Raw genomic sequence first — 18692 nt, 5'->3', positions numbered from 1 at the left:
CCTACATCTGTTGGTGAACAGGTGTCCAGAGGCTCGTTTGTAAGCAATAACATCCACCTGGTTCCCGTTTTCTGTGAATCCAGTGTTGAGAGTTTCTTCAGTGTATTTGAACGCATAGCACCTGAACTGCAGTGGCCTCAATACCTGTGGGGGGTGATGTTGCTGTGTAAGTTGACAGGTAAGGCTCAAGAAGCTGGTTCCAGTCTGTCTATGGATGACTGCTTAGTTTATGGGAAGCTTAAAAGTGCTGTCCTCCAAGCCTATGAACTTGTACCTGAGGCCTATAGGCAGCATTTTTGAGGTTTGGAGTTGGCACAGGGTCAGTCCTATCTTGACTTCGCTAGGGACAAGGCGAAGCATTTTGATAGGTGGTGCTCTGCAAGCCAGGTTAACGACTTGGGGTCGTTACGTGAGCTTGTGCTGGTAGAGGACTTTAAGAACACAGTGCCTGAGTGTGTTGCTCTTTATTTAAGTGAACAAAGGGCTATCACTTTACAGCAGGCTGCCACACTGGCAGATGAGTTTACCCTAACTCATTCAACAAATGCTGTAGAATGTGACATCCTTTCTCACCATATTACATCTTGGAGAGCTAGGAGTGAGCCAGCTAGAAAGGCTGAAAAAGTGGTGGTTTCAAGTTCCAAAGCAAAACTGTGTTTCTTCTGTCACAAGCCTGGCCATGTGGTTGCTAATTGTGTGAAACTGGCACTTAAGCGGAAAGCGCATCCAAAGGGAAGAAGGCCTGATTTGAAAACAGTCAGTCGTGGTTCTCAAACTGACAAGGTTGTCAGGCCCAGCAAAGGACCACACTTGGGGCATAGTTGTTTAAGGGGCTCCTGTGGTCAGTGTAAGGGGTCAACTAACCCTGAGCTGCCGCTGGTTGACCATTTCTCAGGTCCTCAAAATGACTTGCAGGGAGACAGATCTTGTATAAAACCACCACTCAGACCTGCACCCCTTGCTAATAAAAATTTCTGTGTTACAGTAAAGCCTGCTAGCTACCTGCTGGGTTCTCCACATGTGATGGTCCAAAGCCCTGGCTATCACATGGGACACTGTTTCGAGGGTCTGGGGCCACTCTCTGTCAATGTTGTGAACCCACTGAGATGGGGTTGGCAGCTTCTCTCTTTTGCCTTAGGTGCCACCTTTTCTCCTTTACACACCTGACTCGCATCGGTAATTAAAAGTATTTAAGCCCAGGGTAAGGTGAGCTCTGGGCCAGAGTGCCATTAGTGTGGTGGCAGCTAGTGAGCTACTCTCTTTTTGACTTACTTTTTACTGTATTGACCAACGCTTGAGTTTTGTTTGTTTTCCTTAAATGGTGATAGCGGCTTGTCCGTCTCTTTTAGTTGAGCTACTTTAATAAAACTCTTTAATTTAACCCTTTTGCCTCCTTGACTCCTTTTTCTGACCCGGACACTTTTTGTTACTTCCCCTCACCGCCTAGACCCCTCAGGGGAACGTAACACAGTCTTTTATGTTGGTCAAACTTTTACTTTGACCAAGGGGTCTCCTGTCTCTAATTTGACTTTGAGGTTGTGTCGGTGGTTGCAGTAGCTTCTGCTGGTTCTCTAAGGCTGGCCCTGAAGGTGGGGGGAGCCGAATTTCAAATGAATAACTGAGTAACAGGGTTTACCAAGGGTCGTAGGAAAGTAGTTAAATGTTTAATTTTAGTTGAAATATTTAAGTTAAAATCCTACAGCTGAAGCACAAAGGAAGGTTTCTCAGTACATTTGCGCGTGATTTTTCAGTTAAACATAAACAAGGTGCCTGACTCTGCAAAAATCTTTTTCCAGCTTTCATACCTTTGCCAGATTGTATTTAAGGTCTAAAGACACTAAGTGTTCAATACTTGCTTTTTTTTTTTAGATAAATGGACCTCAGAGAAGAAAAGTAAAAACCATCAGTCAATTCTTATTATGGGCTACTCTTTAATATTACTCTGAATAGTGTAAATTTGTCAGCTGTTTGCATGATATCATCGTAAAACTTTTTAAAAAAATGTGTTAAGAAGTGCTTTTTTTTTTTTTTTTTTTTGTTTTGTTTTTTTTTTTGTAACTTGGCCATTAATGATGATGGTTTGTGAAAACAATCCATATTTATTTACCCACTGCTTTATTTGATTTCTACTTTTTCTGTTTTTTCCACATTGGACAAATCCTGGATCCAAGTTCCAGGATTTTGAGTTTTTCTGTGAGTTATTAGTTCTTCTGGGTTTTTAGAAGTGATTTGTTTTTGTTCTGTATCACAACAGTTACCTCAAGGTAATTTATATTGTAAGGTAAAGACACTACAATAATATAAGAAAACAGAGGAAACCCCAACAATCATATGACCCCCTATGAGCAAGTGCTTTGGTGACAGTGGGGAGGAAAAACTTCCGTTTAACAGGAAAAAACCTCCTGCAGAACCAGGCTCAGCGAGGGGCAACAATCTGGCATGACCGGTTGGGGGTGAGGGTAGAAGGACTGTCATTGTCCTGAGTCTGGTGACTCAGACTTATGCTTTTGTTTATTCTGATTGTGTATTTCATTAAGATTTGCCATTTGTTAGGTTTCTGTTCTGTGCCTGCCCTGGTCCCACTTTCCGTGTTCCCTCTGTCTGTCCATGATCTCATTATGTCTGCTTATGAGTCTGCATCTGTTAAGTTCTGTGTCTCGTCTGGATCTCGGTCTGTCGTGTACTTCCTGTTTTTATTTTGTAGGTCTGTGCCTTATGTCAGTGTGTTCAGCTTTGTGCTCTCCCTGTCTCGTCAGTGTAATCGGCGTCAGTCGTGTCTCCCAGCTGTTTCCTCTTAGCTCGGTTCACCTCTTGTATTTAGTGTCTGCGTCTTCCCCTGCTCGTTGTCGCGTCGTACCCTCACTTAAACTGTGTTCCGTCTGCTAGCCTGCCTGCTTAGTTTGTTTTTGTATTCTCAGTTTAGTTAGGTTTCTGTTCTGTTGCTATCCAGCAATAAAGCTGAGTGTTCTGAGTTTACGTCTGCCTCCGCGAGTCCTGCATTTTGGGTCTTTTCTCCCTGCCTGCCTGCACACAGCCATGACAGGACAAAGACATGCTGTGGAAGAGAGCCAGAGATTAATAATAACTAATAATTAAATGCACAGAGGTCATGGTTGGCGTGATGCTTGGGTTTTGGCTGTTTATGGTTTTGTAAATTGTGCCTTTATAGTTTGGTTATAGATAACTTCATGTTCCTTCAGTCTTGTCTCTCTTTTGGTCTTTTCTTCGCGTGTCAAGTTAATCTTGTTTGCACATTCAGTTGTATGTCTCTTCCTGTTTTCTTTTAACAAGTGTTGTTCCTTCCATCTCATTTGTTTAGTTGTCTCCAGCTTGGTTTCCCACCGGTTCCCACTCCCCTCATAACCTTGTCTTTATATTGTCTGTGTATTCTGTGTTTGTGGAGTCCTGTATCCTAACTAATCTTTGAGTTTTATATCTCCTGTTTGCGTAATTCATTCCTTAGATTCTGGACTTTGTTTATGTCTTGATCTATCAGCATTAAAGCTTGCTTCGGTGTTATTGGTTCTCCTCACCAACTACAAATGAATCCACCTCTCACACAGCCTTAAACATGACAGGCATACAAATCTAGTTGTAGCAAAATAAAAGGAAGTGCAATAAAATATTTTTTTATTCTTTGCAAATTTGCATTTTATATCAATACGAAAAAAAAATATTGGTTTTTCAGATTTTGCCCTTGAAAATACAGAGAACAAGCTTTGTACCAAGTGATCCACAGATCATTTTGACCAGCAAAACATTTGTAATCACACGGCTAAAGCAGAGGAAAGCACAGCAGGCCTAACAGCAAGAAAAAGAAGCCTGTGGGCATTTTCTGTCCAGTCCCACTGGTTTCTGTACTCTTGTTTTGTAGCTGCCTCTTCTGACCAGGTGTTAGATGGCAGCATTTCATGTTTCCAGCTTTGTCCCAAACCAGCATCTCTGCCTGAGTAGAGCAGCAGCTGGATGTGTACCTCACAAACAGTGGCTGAGATACATCTAGCGACCATTCAGAAATATTGAAAGGGGGGCCTCCTGTCTCTAATCTGGCCTTTTGGTTGTGCTGTTCTTGGTGGTGGTGGTAGTCTCCATTTGTTGATTTATCCCTCTGTGTCTGTTGCAGCTCAAGGCCAGGCTCTCCAAGGCTGTCCTCTGAGGTTGGGGTCCTGTGGAACAAAGTCAGAATACCTTCACCCTCCTGTAGCTGCAGAGCATCAAGGCCAGAGTGTCCGATATCTGATACAGACAGAGACACACTCCAGCTAGTCGCGTTGCAAATTGCAGAACAGTTAGATTGGACTCGTGCTGCAGAGCAGGATGGTGGGGACGTGTCTGAATCCTGTAGGCAAGAGAAAATCATCATACACACCATAAATCAAAAAGCAAGTTTTCGGCAGAATATCCTGCAGTTTCTCTTATCGCTCACCTGAGGGACCACAGTCAAGTAGGCCACTGCATAATTTGAGTCAGCAGAATGAAGATCATTTACAGTCAGTGTAAGGGTGACTGTCACCCCTGCCTGAGCTGTGGCGGGAGTGTGGAGGGACACCTGGTCACGAAAAGACCTTTGTTCTGCTACAGGAAAGCTGAAGGGCAAAAACATGAATTGTGAAATCATTTAACTTATACTTACAATACTGTGCCGGAGTTTTGAACCAGCCATCATTTAATTTATATTCTTCTTAAAATGCAAAATAGACGCAACCGTGTGACCGTGGTTCATGGGGTTGGAAAGCTCATCTCGTAACCGGAAGGTTGCTGGTTCAATCCCCAGCTCTTGGTCGTTGTGTCCTTGGGCAAGACACTTCGCCTACTGGTGATGGCCAGAGGGGTGGATGGTGCGATATGTCAGTCTGCCCCAGGGCAGCTGTAGCTTGCCTCTACCAGTGAGTGAATGAATAGATTTTCAGTCCATAATTTGGCATATCTAAGCTTTTCCCTGTTTCCCTTCCTTGGGGATGGCTTCATGACGGCCTTTAAAGGCATCTTTATCTGTTATGGATAGTTAAGTGGACATGCCACTTCTTCTTTTGTCCTCAACTGGTCTAGTTTCCTCACACTTTTTAATGACACACACTGCACAGCATGGTAAAATATGCCAAGTTTTCAGCTAATAGTTCTTTTGAATCATCTTGTTGGTCAATTTTTGTTGCTGTTTCACAGTGTTATCTTTGAAATTTTCATATGAAGATATCCACAGTCATCATCGGCTGTCAAACTGAAGTTCCGTGCTGCACCATGGTTTTGGATCTCAAAGTTCACCACTGCACTCTGACCAGGCACGAGGTCAGGAAGAGAAAGCACCTGAATAATGTGTGAAACAGACTGTGTCAAAACTGCACGGACTACTGGTCAAAGAAAGGTCATCACCTGACACCTCTACGTAGATACTGGAGGTAATCAATAACTTATAAGTCTGCCATCTGGCCCTGCAGAATTTAAAGAAGCAAGACAATAGAGTTTTACAGAGAAAACTGTGAATCCAGAAAGTATTCACAGCACTATACTTGTTCTACAGTTTGCCATGTTACAGCTTTCTCATCTCAGAATTCAACACAAAATATCCCATACTGACATTTTGGGGTTGTTTTCATTTTTCTCATTCTTCTTTGCAGAACCTCTCAACCTCCATTAGGATGGATGGGAAGCATCAATGCGCAGCCATTTTCAAATCCCTCTAGACATGTTCAATCCGGTTCTAACCTGGTCTCTGGCTGGGACACTCCAGGATATAACAAAGGAGTGGTCTTAGAGAGTCTTCATAGGGTCATCTTGTTGGAAGATGAACCTTCACCCCAGTCCTGGATCCAAAGTGGAAAGTGCATCAAGAAAGTCTCTACCTCACTGCATTTATTTTTCAGTCGACTCTGACTAGTTTCACAGATTCTACTACTGAAAAACATCCCCACAGCATGATGCTCCCACCAGCATGCTTCAATGTAGGGATGGTATCGGTCAGGTAATACGCAGTGATGAGAAAAGTTCAATTCATTTAACCAGAGTATCTCATTTCTCATGGTCTGAATGCCTTTCAGGTGCCTTTTGGCAAATTCCAGGTGGGCTGTCATGTGCTTTTTACAGAGGAATGGCTTCTGTCTGGTCATGTTACCATACAGGCTTCATTGGTGGAGTCAAGCCTGTATAGTAACCCTGGCGGAAGGGGTTACATGAATAGGATGAGGGACCTATGGAATCTTCGATACCCAGCTTCCACACTAACGACGAAACAACTAGTAGCTCAGTGTTCCAACATTTGGAAGAAGGCACTGCTCTCACAGCTAGAGATTGACGAGGTACAACATAAATGCTATGGCAAGGGGGAGCCAGGGGAGCCTGTCCATACCTGCCAAGCAAATACTAACAGCCTTGGCCAGCCGCTTGAGGAGGTACACCAGAGAGATAGAAGGCAGGAGAATAAACCAGCTGTTCTCCACAGAACCAGCCAAGGTGTACTCTCTGTGGCAAGGGAACAACACGAGAACGGCGCCACCAAGGCTGGAGACGGAGCAATACTGGAAGAGCATATGGGAGAAGGACGCAACCCATAACGGCAATGCTCAGTGGCTAGTGGATCTGAGGGCAGACCATAGCAACCTCCCTGAACAGGGTAGCCATCACGGTGGCAGACATCCAAGCAAGGGTCTCTAGTATGAAGAATTGGACAGCAACAGGCCCCAAAATGGTTCACGCCTACTGGCTGAAGAAGCTGACTGCACTCCACGAGTGTCTGGCAAAATGAACCAGCTGCTAGTTGACGAGAGACACCCAAAATGGCTAACCGAAGGTTGGACGGTCCTGATCCTCAAGGACCCTCAGAAGGGACCGGTCCCATCCAACTACCGACCAATAACCTGCCTCAGCACTACATGGAAGCTCCTGTCAGGCATCAGATCAGCTAAGATGAACAGGCACATGGGTCAATACATGAGTGGGGCACAGAAAGGGATTGGCAAGAATACCAGAGGTGTGTGTGTGTGTGTGTGTGTGTGTGTGTGTGTGTATATATATATATATATATATATATATATATATATATATATATATATATATATATATATATATATATATATATATATATATATATATATATATATATATATATATATATATATATATATATATATATATATATATATATATATATATATATATATATATATATATATATATATATGTGTATATATATAGCAGGCATGACAATGATGTGTAACAAGTGAAGGGATGGGAATACTTTCCTGATACACTGTAAGAGTGCTTTACATTTATTGAGCTCTGAAATAACTGAACCAAAACAATTTCCACATAGAATATAAGAAAAATTGATTGAATAGATGTACATAACAGAGTAACGGAGATGAACTATAGTAAAGTTGGAGGAGAAGGCAGCCTCTGTCCTCTTCAGCATTATTGCTAATGATTACCTGTATCTGAATGTGAGTGGGCTCCACCATCTCTGTGGAAACCCTCTCCAGTTTGTTTCCTCTGCTGTCCTGGCCTGAAAGTCTAATGCAGAAGGGGAATCTGGGAACAGGGTCCACCAAGCCCACCAGCTCCTCCAAGGAATAGATAGATGAAGATGAGGAGTTGAGCTTCACCTGCTGAAGACTCTCTCCTTCAGCCCCCAGCAGTGTTGCATGACTAAAAGATGCCTCTATATCTGAACCCAGGCCTGTAACAACCACCACCAGAAAGGCAGGAACACCTGAAAATTAGAAAGGTATATTCTTAGGCGGGAAACATATTGTTTGCTCACAAATCCTTACGATTGTGTAAATTCATCAAAATCCCTCACCTGCTGTGGGATTACCATCAACTCTGGCCAGACCCGGGTGTGTCTCATTGGTTACAATTGCAAAATAATACAGGAAGTCTACACCACTGTCACCTGATGGTGTGGATCACAAGACAAATCAATTTTAAAAAATGTTGTTTTTTTTTTTGTTTTTTTTAAATTAAATCTCATACCACAGTAAAACTGCAGTTAAAGTGAAAATGAATATCTGCCAGGCGATCTGCTTGATGTACTCGATATTATCTCTTTTACCTATGACACTGAACGTAAGATGCCCATCGCTCTTGGCTTGCAGTTTCCATTGGCCAGGCTGTAAAGGAGGAAACAGACTGATGCGGTACAGTCCCTGAAATTGCTGTATCACTGCTAGGGGACCTTCTTCATTCAACAGAGACTGACTTTGGTCTGAGAAGAGAAGCATAAACAGCTGGGTTTATTTTACCCTCAAATTGCAAAGAAAAAAAACCTTAAAGAATGATCTTTGCAAGGTAACACTTTAAAGTATGTGTGATACATCTATGGTGTAATTCCCCTGTAACTAAACTGAATTTCAGTGTAGTGTAAATACCTTTTAATATTTACATGTAAATATAATTATACTGCAATTTAAAAGAAAATATGCTGAAATTCAATTTAATTACAGGGAAATTGCACCCTGTACATGATATTTCAAGCAAATGAAAAGTATGTTACAAAATGCAGTGTCGTGATGGAAAAAAAAAAGCTAACCCTGACTTCATAGCTGTTGTTAATATGATGTGAAAATTACCTGATGGACTGGTAAGAATACACTCCGTCATAGTGCCAGAGACATGTAGGGTGACACTTTTTACGGAGCTGTCAACTCTAAATGTATGAACGGACATCAAGTTTTTGTGACTTTCCACATGGAGGAGGGTCACCTGAGGTAGGAGAAGAAAAATGGTTGATGAATTATGAAGGTGGGAAATTAAGACCACTAGAATGAGTGAAGTTAACATCTACTGTGAGCTTCAGTTCCTTAAATAACTTGCTAAATTAGTTTGGAGTGAATTTCCAGTAAAGAATCTTATTTTGGCACCTTGTCAGCTGCTGTGTTGTCCTCCACTATTGTGGAGACCCTGTGTATGTCAGAGTTGGTGGTGAATATTGTTAATCCTCCTGACAGGGAGGACAGTGAAGAGTAGAGATTAAAACGATCAGGAGATAAAGGTTCTCTGCTTCTCCTCTTCCTCCTCATTAACCTGCCTCGGCTCTCTTTGGTGTAGTTGCAGTAAGGAGAAAAGTCACCTGTAGGGAAAATCAGCATGAGCTGCAAGTACACTGACATACAGGTTGCTTTACTGCAGTCCCCCTGTCCAAAGTAATTTCACAGTGAGCAAGAGAAGGCAAACAAGAGGGGTTCTTTCAATCTTTCAATCTGACTGCATGTTATTTTTGCTCCTTATTAGTATAACTGCTGGATGAATTATTTTCTTTGTTAACAAAACTGTCCTTTGGTTAAAAGGTCTCATGATACAATAGCACCACTGTGTGGCCAGTCACAAAAACTACAATTCCATTATGTCTGTGAAGGTTCTCAGTCATCGTAGTCAAAGGAGTTTGCAAAGAAAAGCGTCTGGACTTCTTTGAGTTGCTTGAAGACGTTTCACCTCTCATCCGAGAAGCTTCTTCAGTTCTAAGGTCAAATGGCCGAGAGTCCCAGATTTAAACCCAGTGGGAGTATCCCCCCAAGGAGGGACAAAGGACCCCCTGGTGATCCTCTAATCACATGAGCCAAGGTGTGAAAGCGGGTGTGGGACCTAATCAGCCAGGGTTTCGGGTGAGCTCATTGTGAAACCTGGCCCCACCTTGTCATGTGAATTCCTGAGGTCAGATGGCCCAGGATGTGAGTGGGCGTTAAGGCGTCTGGGGAGGGAACTCAAAACTGGATTATAGATGGCAGACAGTTGGTGTCATAAACCACCGCCTCTGTTCAAAGATGGTCGCTCACAGTGGACGTAAATGGCTTCTTTCACTCTTTCAAACCATCTGTCCTCTCTGTCCAAAATGTGAACATTGGCATCCTCGAAAGAGTGTCCTTTATCCTTAAGATGCAGGTGGACTGCTGAGTCTTGTCCTGTGGAGGTGGCTCTTCTATGTTGTGCCATGCGCTTGTGAAGTGGCTGTTTGGTCTCGCCAATGTAGAGGTCTGGGCATTCCTCGCTGCACTGTACAGCATACACCACGTTGTTCAGTCTGTGTTTTGGAGTTTTGTCTTTCGGGTGAACCAGTTTCTGTCTGAGTGTGTTGCTGGGTCTGAAGTACACTGGGATGTCGTGCTTGGAGAAAACTCTCCTGAGTTTCTCTGATACACCGGCTACATAGGGGATGACAACGTTGTTGTGTCTGTCTTTCTTATCCTCCCTCGCCGGTGTCTGATCTTCTTTTCTGTGCCTCTTTGCTGACTTTATGAACGCCCAGTTCGGATAACCGTGTGTGTGTGTGTGTGTGTGTGTGTGTGTGTGTGTGTGTGTGTGTGTGTGTGTGTGTGTGTGTGTGTGTGTGTGTGTGTGTTAGGAAGTCCATAAATGCAGGGTATGGCATCCCCTGGATAAAGGCGGTGATATGTGAGGCGGTCAATGATTTTGTCCTTTTCAAGGTCTTGAAGGCAGTCCATCTGCATCTTAAGGATAAAGGTCACTCTTTCGAGGATGCCAACGTTCACATTTTGGACAGAGAGGACAGATGGTTTGAAAGAGGAGTGAAAGAGGCCATCTATGTCCACTGTGAGCGACCATCTTTGAACAGAGGCGGTGGTTTACGACACCAACTGTCTGCCATCTATAATCCAGTTTTGAGTTCCCTCCCCAGACGCCTTTACGCCCACTCACATCCTGGGCCATCTGACCTCAGGAATTCTGAAAAATGAAAAAATTCTGTAAAGCTGGTACCTCAATAACTAGTCTTGTCAAGAGGTCCTTTACAATAATGTGTAGATACAACTAAATTTGTTTTTTGTGATTAAATGGGCCTGTAATGTTACATTCATGAATCACCTTTAGCTACAGGCACGGCTGGCTCCTCTGGCTGAAGCAGGTGGAGGTAAATAGAACTCTGGCCCATCTCCACCCAGTTACTGTGGCTGTAGAAGTCCTGACAGAGCAGATGTTCAAAACAGAAACATAGCCATAACATTTCACTTCATGAAATATCTCTAAGGTTAAGCTAAGCCTCCCTCTCTTATTAAAATTCAGTTCTGTGTGGCAGATTACCTGCAGTGAATGAAATAGCTGACCCAGGCTATGACGGGCACTTTGGTACTCTTTGGCCCGCACTGAGAGCACGGTGTGGGTCCAGAACCGTCGTAGCATGACTGTGGCACTTTCAATATGCTCTGAATCAAAGTGGTAAACTGGGTCAGACCTTGTGGAGCTCCGGAAGTCCGTGGCTGCATTGGATTTCACCACCTCTCCCACAGCTCTCCAAAATCCACGGCCCAGTCTGCTCTGCAGTCGTTAGACCAGGACTTTTATCATTATTTGAAAGAAATGCAATACATCTGTGTTCAAATATCACCATAGTGAGAAAGAGTTATTCAGTTAAATTTGCATACTTTCTTAAAGTGGTAATTCAAACACTTTATGAACCACTGATGCTGCGTTACTCAGTAAATCTCCTGACTGCAAACATGACCTCACCTCCTCTTTATCATGGTTTCCATGGTGTTTTTTAGTCCCCTCAGAGTCTCCAGGGTAACATTTAGAATGGCCCGCTCTGTAATGTACTGGTGAGTGTGTGAGTCCCAGGACAGAGTCAGCACTCTAGACCAAAAGTCAGGGAGGAAACCCACGCACGGTGAAGCCAGGAGAAGACGGTAAGGGAGGGTAAACAGGTGCACCTGCCTCCTCCAGATTCCTCTGTGCTGTGACATTGTGCTCTGGAGGAAAGAGTGAGCAGGTCACGTCCTACCTGCATGAAATAAAAACTAAATGTCATTTGCCTGATATCACTCTTGTTAAGCTTCATGATTATTTTTTTTTAACTGAAAGGATTTGAGCTGACCCGACTTCTATTGTTCAGTAAAGTTTTGTGCTAATTTGATCAAGCTGTGCCACTCAACCATGCGTACTATTCTGTCATCACCCGCTTCTTACCACCACCTCCGACAGCTCCTCTCAGATTTTTCTCAGCCTTGCCTGTACAGAGCCTCCTATTGTTTTGGTTTTTTTCATCTTAATTCAGATACATTCTTTGGGATTGTTCTCACAGTCTGTGCTTTCACGAGGAGAGAGTGCAACAAAGCACAAGGCCGATAAAAACAACCTGTTCCTTTTACCATGTCATGGTCTCAATTAAAACTCTCCTCCTTTCACAGGATTGATTCAAAGACAGTCATTCACTTTAACATTTCACAAAGCAAAAACTTTGGTAGTGTAGGTCAGTTTAAGCAATCGCTTGCCATTTACCAACACAACTAATCTATTTTTAACACTTTAGCCTAATACGTTAACTGACTCCAGTGCAAAAATGAGCACTAGATGAGCATGAAGTATGAGTTACTTCATGCCATACTGGTTATTTTTATTAGCTTCCACATTAGCAGACAAATGCAAATATTTCTTTAGAGCTGTAGTCAGAACCAAAGAACATGGTAAAAACAGTCTCACCTCAGTTCATCCTGTATGTCTAGCTCTGTAGATCTGTTTGATCACGCAGCACAGCATCAAGAGTACAGAGAAACGCCACAACACAGGCTTGTCAGTGGTGAAGCAAATCACAACATTTCCGTCTTTGAAACAAAATAACAAAGTCTTCACATTTGTGCGTCCTTGAGCTCGTCTCTTATTTGCTCCTCAGGGATATAGAAACCCTCCCACCCCCTACAAAAAAAACAGGACCTGAATGTTAGAGGCACTTTCTTCAGATGAGAGTTTAGGTGATACTGCATAGTCTTGGGTGTGCTTCTTAGCTTTAGGGGTGCACTGTGGAGCAAAAGATATCTCGTCATAGCTCTCCATTGCCCCTCCTTATCTCCCCATTAAAGCACGGTGCATTGATTCACCACAATAGGGCTGAATATATTACCAGTCAGGTTGTTCAACTAAGGCCTACCCCAACCCCCTCTTTGCCATGTATCACACTCTGTGTTCCTCACAAAACCAAAAAAAAAGCACTTTGCAAAGGCGTTGCAAAGAGGGGAATCAGTTGCTAGACAACTCCAAAGAGGGTGTTGAGCTTGCAGGACTGAACCGTGGTTAAGGTTATATAGAATACAGGATGTCTCTGCTTTGTGTTTTTGTTGCTGTTTTCTTATGCTGTTTTGTTTTGCCTTTTTTGGCATTTTAATTATTACAATTAATTATTACAATTGAAAGAGAAACAAGAGATGCAACGGTTGTTTTGTTGCTGTGTCTCACTCTCCTGCCCTGACAAAATAAAACACACCCAAGAGGAAATTTTAGTGTGTTATAGAAAGTGATCAGTGGGAGGCTTTGCCAAGGAGCTGCAGTTCTAATGAAGGACAGGTGCATTGTACATGGTTCCATGAAGGCACTTATAGCAAGAAAGAGGCTAAACAATTCTGCTAACTTTTGCAGTTTACCAGAAGAGTGCTGATGTTGTTGAAGGTAAGGTTACTGTTTCCTGTTCACCTGCAGTAACGTAATCTAGTTCACCACACTGACATTTCTGTCTGTCACCTAAACCAAGTGTTACAAAAGCTTCTTTCTGTACTGAACAGTACAGTTTGTGACTTATTATTTTTATAATTCATGTAACTGGAGAGTCTTCTTCACAGACAAAGTTTAATATTGGAGTTCCACAGGGTTCAGTGCTAGAACCAATTGCTTCCCTAGGCAGTATCTGTCAAAATGCATAGCATACATTTTCATTGCTATTGAGATGACACCCACTTTATCAATCCATGAATCCAGATAACACACACCAATAAGTTAAACTGCAGGAATGTCTTAAAGACATTTTTCAAATGACCTTGGCCTCCAGTAACACTGTGAGGAATCTTGGAGTCATTCTTGACCAGGATATATCCTTCAATGCACATATTAAACAAATGTGTAGGACTGCTTTCATCCATTTGCGCAGTATATCCCAAATTAGAAACATCTTGTCTCAGAACTAGTTCATGCATTTATTACTTCTAAGCTGGACTACTGTAATTCATTATCGTCAGGATGTCCTAAAAACTCCCTGAAAAGCATTCAGTTAATCCAAAACGCTGCAGCAAGAGTACTGACAGGGACTAGAAAGAGAGAGCCTATTACTCCTATACTGACTTCCCCTCTGTCAGGGACCTGGGTCTGAGCGACCCAGGGTCCATGAGCAGTTGTGGACTCATTTTATATTATGTATGTTTGCTGCGCTGTGCTGCTGTTCTTGTGTTCTCCATGCATGTGTATATATAGGCAAGTGGGTGTGTGTATGGGTGTGGCTGAGCACTGGGTTTCAGGCAGGCCTGGTGGGTGTGTCCCGTCTGGAGGCTGGCCACGCCTGAAGCGGATGAGCACACACACCTGCAGCTAATGAAGCCTCGTCGGGAGCTACTTAAGAGTGTGGCTGAGCGCTCCTTGGTGAGGAATTGTTGTGTGAGACTCTACGTCAGTCTTCTAGCATAGTTTAAAGTTCAGTGAGTGTATGCCTGCAGGAATTACGTGTTTTGATGGCTGCCTCTATTATTTCCCCCAGGAGGAGCATGAGACGAGAGAGAGCAGTGAGCACGGGGTGTAGAATATATATACGGGAAGGGCGGTGTATACGAGTCTGGCCTAAGTCTTCGGTCAGAAAGACTGCAGCAGTCCAGGAGTTTTTAGTTCACTGTCTTTAATGAAACTTCACAGAAGAACTGGTTACAGCAGGGCTTGCCATGATAAATCCAACTGTGGTACAGCCAGATATGCACTTATAATTGTGGCAGATGCAGTATTGGTGACTATAAGCATGGTTTTCTGGAAACAGAAACAGGCAATACTATAATTAGCAGGGTCAAAGATAACTAAGCAACAATCAGAACACATCATCTACTCAGACACAGCAATATTTTACAATGTCCACAAGGGGTCACCGTAAGACCAGAAGTTGGCTAAATGGCACATATATTCCCAGTTGCTAGTACCAAGGCAAGAATGTGGCAAGCTAACAACAGCTAAACTAAGCAATAAATAACAGAAAAATCCTTTAACCGCGGGATGTAATCGTTGGAGGAGATTCTGGCCACTGGTATTAACTTAGTGCAAATTAACTAAATAATTAAATAAACCTACTAACGTGATATCAGTGTACCGAGGCATAACTTTAGCTTTAACATGCACAAACAACTATAACTATTATCGTACCAGTTAACCTGTCAAAGGTAATAACACTTACAGTTTCATTAACGCACACGGAATCACACAAACTGCGTTACAACTGCCATGCTCTGTCGCTGCGCCTTTCGTCTCTCACTCCCACTCTCCCTCTGCGTGATGTGCACATGATCAATGATGCGCTCATTTGGGTGCGCTTGATTCTTGCCTCTAGCCATCCTGAGGCCGAGTCAGCAGGGAATTTGCACACGGGGAGTGCAGAGACACAGGAGCAGAGAGCACGGACTTTTTGGGAAGAAGACAGCACGGGAGTCGAGGGAACTCACAGGGATTTATTGTCATGTAAAATTTGCCTCACTGTAAATAAACACACTGCTTTCCTTGCACCAAGTCCTGCGTTTGGGTCCAATTTCCCCCACATCCCCATAGGCTCCCTGTTAAATCCAGAATTCAAAATCCTGCTCCTCACATACAAGGTCTTGAATAATCAGGCCCCATCTTATCTTAATGACCTTATAGTACCATATCACCCAATTAGAGCTCTTTGCTCTCAGACTGCAGGCCTACTTGTGGTTCCCAAAGTATTTAAATGGTAAATGGCCTGTATTTATATAGCGCTTTACTAGTCCCTAAGGACCCCAAGGCGCTTTACATATCCAGTCATCCACCCATTCACACACAGGTGATGGCAAGCTACATTGTAGCCACAGCCACCCTGGGGCGCACTGACAGAGGCGAGGCTGCCGGATACTGGCGCCACCGGGCCCTCTGACCACCACCAGTACGCAACGGGTGAAGTGTCTTGCCCAAGGACACAACGACCGAGACTGTCCAAGCCGGAGATCGAACCGTCAACCTTCCGATTATAAGGCGAACTCCCAACTCTTGAGCCACGATCGCCCCGTTCTACTATTTAAAAGTAGAATAGGAGGCAGAGTCTTCTGTGGAACCAGCTTCCAGTTTGGATTCTGGAGACAGACATTATTTAGTCTTACTTGTGAAAAATCAAACACTTTCAGAACTGTTATAAATGCTTCTTTAGCTTAATTCTAATTGTTTTACTTTCTGTTGGCAGCAATTGAAAAATAAACTCAGTGCTTTGGATGAAATGAGCTCCATTCCTTTAATTATTGACTTTGCATGTCGTCTGTTCATAGTGTCGTGCAAACTATGTAACACATTTATGAACACTCTCTTCTAAATTTAAGAACTGACTACTTGAAAAAAAAAAAGTTCATATCTCTAACCTAAAGTTGAACAATTTACTCTTTGTTTAGGTCTTGGCAGGCTGATTTCAAGAAAATGAACGATAGCTGTCTACTTTTTTTTTTTTTTTTTTTTCAAAAATACTTACAAAATATTACAACAAACTTGCAATGTCAGCATAGATTTAATATCTACAGCATCTACCTATACACTCCACTTCAGTACACTTCAGAACTTCTTTCAATATCTACGACCTGTGCTATTGATATGGCTTAAGCCAATCACCTTGTACATGTGAATGGTTGTATTCACAAGATGAAAGTGAACAAAACAAAAAAAATTCTATCATAGAAACTGAGATCCCTTCCTTTGAGCATAAAAAGAAGGTTTCTGGAGGGTTTAAACCCCTACATCCTGAAAGATTTGCCTGGGGTGCAAAACTACATTCATAACATTGTAGTATATGGACACTCCAAGAAGGCCCATGATCCACACATGTAGGCAGACCTCAAACGCCTCCAGATAAATGCAAAAGAAAACTATCTTCAACCAACCCAGCATTCCATTTCTGATAGATGTGATTTCCAGAGATAGCCTGTGTTCCAAGTTTTTGCCTGACTATACAACAGTGATGAGGCATTCTGGGAAATAATGCACAGACTGAAAAGCAGTGGAATTTGATGGCAGAAGAAAGCTTCAGGGAGACTAAAACCTAGGTGCTAGGTTACTGGAAAACCTAGCACTTGTGATTTATAACCCTGGATTACATACCTTCGTTACCACAGATTTCTTAGACTGAGACACTATCCTAGCTCAGATTCAGAAAAACAACATTGAATGCGTAATTGCATTTGTATCCTGCATCCTGTCACCAACTGAGAGAAAATTCTCCATAATCGAAAAGTACAGATTGGCTTGTGTCTGGTGTGTGGAGCAGTGGAGAACCTGTGCATGAGATAAAGTTCAGGTAAGCAAACACATGGGAAAGGGAGAGCCGAGGTTCTCGACCACCACTTTGGTCCATCAGCAGACAGGGCCCAAGCACATTCAACCTCAGTGACAAGAAACATTGGAAGATAGAAAGACTTTCTCCCTGTTCACAGTGGTCTGAAGGATCACCGCAGAATGACTTTTAAGAGTGAGCAGGCAAGCTTCGCCTAGCAGGTAACAGAAAGAGAGTCACCTTCCTGTTTGGTGTAAACATTGTGTGATAAAGTATCCCTCACATGGAGGATTAAAAAAATGTAAATGGTGTAGGTGGGTCTCTTCACTTAAAAATGAAAATAAATGAATGAAAAATGTATCAAGAAAAAGAAGGCTAAAGCTAAGTTTTACCTTTATAACTTCAGCTGACTGCATTATATTTTGTTTTTAAACTTTCTATTATTTTGACATAGGCTTAATAAACCTGAGGTGTATTGTGCGAAAGAGATTTTTATCCAGAGTTTGCTGATTCCAAGTGCTTTGCAGAAACACAGACATGCTATTTAGCTGGTAAATGGTACAAGAACTTACACGTGTTCAGCTAAACCATTATGTGAGGCAGGCAAGAGTTGGCTTTTATCGCTGCAGCTTTTTCATAAGGAGAAAATGTCTTTTAGGTAATGGAGACGTTGGCCACCAGGCGGCAGGCAAAATGAGTGTGGAGACATAACAGGAGGGTTAAAGCGCTGGCTGTTTATAAACTGCGTTTGAAGATGTATTAAGAACACTGTATAAAAACTCTTTAAGAATTTAATCTTAAATGCAGATGTTTGTATTTCAAAATGCTTGTCTTGTATGGTGCTCTTTGGTCTTCAAATACTAGATCAGACTATTTTAACAACTGTGGCGGAAGTGCTATACATTCCTAAAGTAAGTAATGTACAATAATAATAATAATAATAAAAAAAAAATTTAAGGTCCACCCACTCGACTCTGACGGGATCTCACTGAAGGGCTCCCACGGATACAGGAAAGTTTCAGTTCGGTATAGAAAACTGGCGTGGGGGCATTTAAGCCACATTTCACACACTGAAGAACGAAAGTACTTTGAGGAGACATCTATCTTTCTTTTCAAAGGTAGGCATTTCTCTGAAAACCATTCCTGCACACGGAACGCGTTGCGTGTGTTTTGCGGAAAATTCTGAAAAAATGAAAAAACGGGCTGTAAAAAAATAATACAAATAAAAACTGAAAAACAGCTTTGATCTGTGATCACCCTGCCTTCACATGACTTATTCTCAAATATTCACCTGCTCTGCTGGTTTTGATCAGTGTGTGTTTTGATCACGTGGAGGAACTATGTGATGGCATGAAGACATCATCTTGACCAAATGATGTTGTTCTAACACATTTTAAAAAAAGATTTTTATGTCATCGGTACTGACATCTTAAGGATTTTTAACAGCAGTCTTAGTTCAGGTGTTGTGCCA

The 18692-nt window shown here is 42.5% G+C and overlaps 1 protein-coding gene across 5 annotated transcripts in view; it reads right to left on the bottom strand.

The window, feature by feature from the left end:
- Positions 1-3634: 3634 nt before the first annotated feature.
- The window catches only part of LOC120443608 (von Willebrand factor A domain-containing protein 7-like), a 42764-nt gene continuing 27706 nt past the window's right edge, over positions 3635-18692 (bottom strand). Inside the window, exons 1-12 of one of the 5 annotated variants that reach the window (XM_039622538.1) lie at positions 15134-15387; positions 14422-14715; positions 12421-12633; positions 11452-11722; positions 11026-11259; positions 10810-10906; positions 8853-9061; positions 8562-8694; positions 8045-8197; positions 7793-7885; positions 7422-7702; positions 4429-5304 (exon numbers count right to left, since the gene is read on the bottom strand). In XM_039622538.1, the coding sequence (XP_039478472.1) occupies positions 5158-5304; positions 7422-7702; positions 7793-7885; positions 8045-8197; positions 8562-8694; positions 8853-9061; positions 10810-10906; positions 11026-11124 (1212 nt within the window). In that variant the 5' untranslated portion in view covers positions 11125-11259; positions 11452-11722; positions 12421-12633; positions 14422-14715; positions 15134-15387 and the 3' untranslated portion in view covers positions 4429-5157. Of the gene's footprint in view, positions 4340-4426; positions 5305-7421; positions 7703-7792; positions 7886-8044; positions 8198-8561; positions 8695-8852; positions 9062-10809; positions 10907-11025; positions 11280-11451; positions 11808-12420; positions 14716-15133; positions 15388-18692 lie in introns of those variants that run through there. The other 4 variants (XM_039622539.1, XR_005615525.1, XM_039622540.1 and 1 more) reach the window with 4 other exon arrangements.

This window comes from Oreochromis aureus, linkage group 14 (assembly GCF_013358895.1).
Source record: "Oreochromis aureus strain Israel breed Guangdong linkage group 14, ZZ_aureus, whole genome shotgun sequence".
In the NCBI taxonomy this organism is placed as follows: Eukaryota; Metazoa; Chordata; class Actinopteri; order Cichliformes; family Cichlidae; genus Oreochromis; species Oreochromis aureus.
Note: the sequence above shows the minus strand (reverse complement) of the source record. Positions and strands in the feature narration are given on the sequence as shown.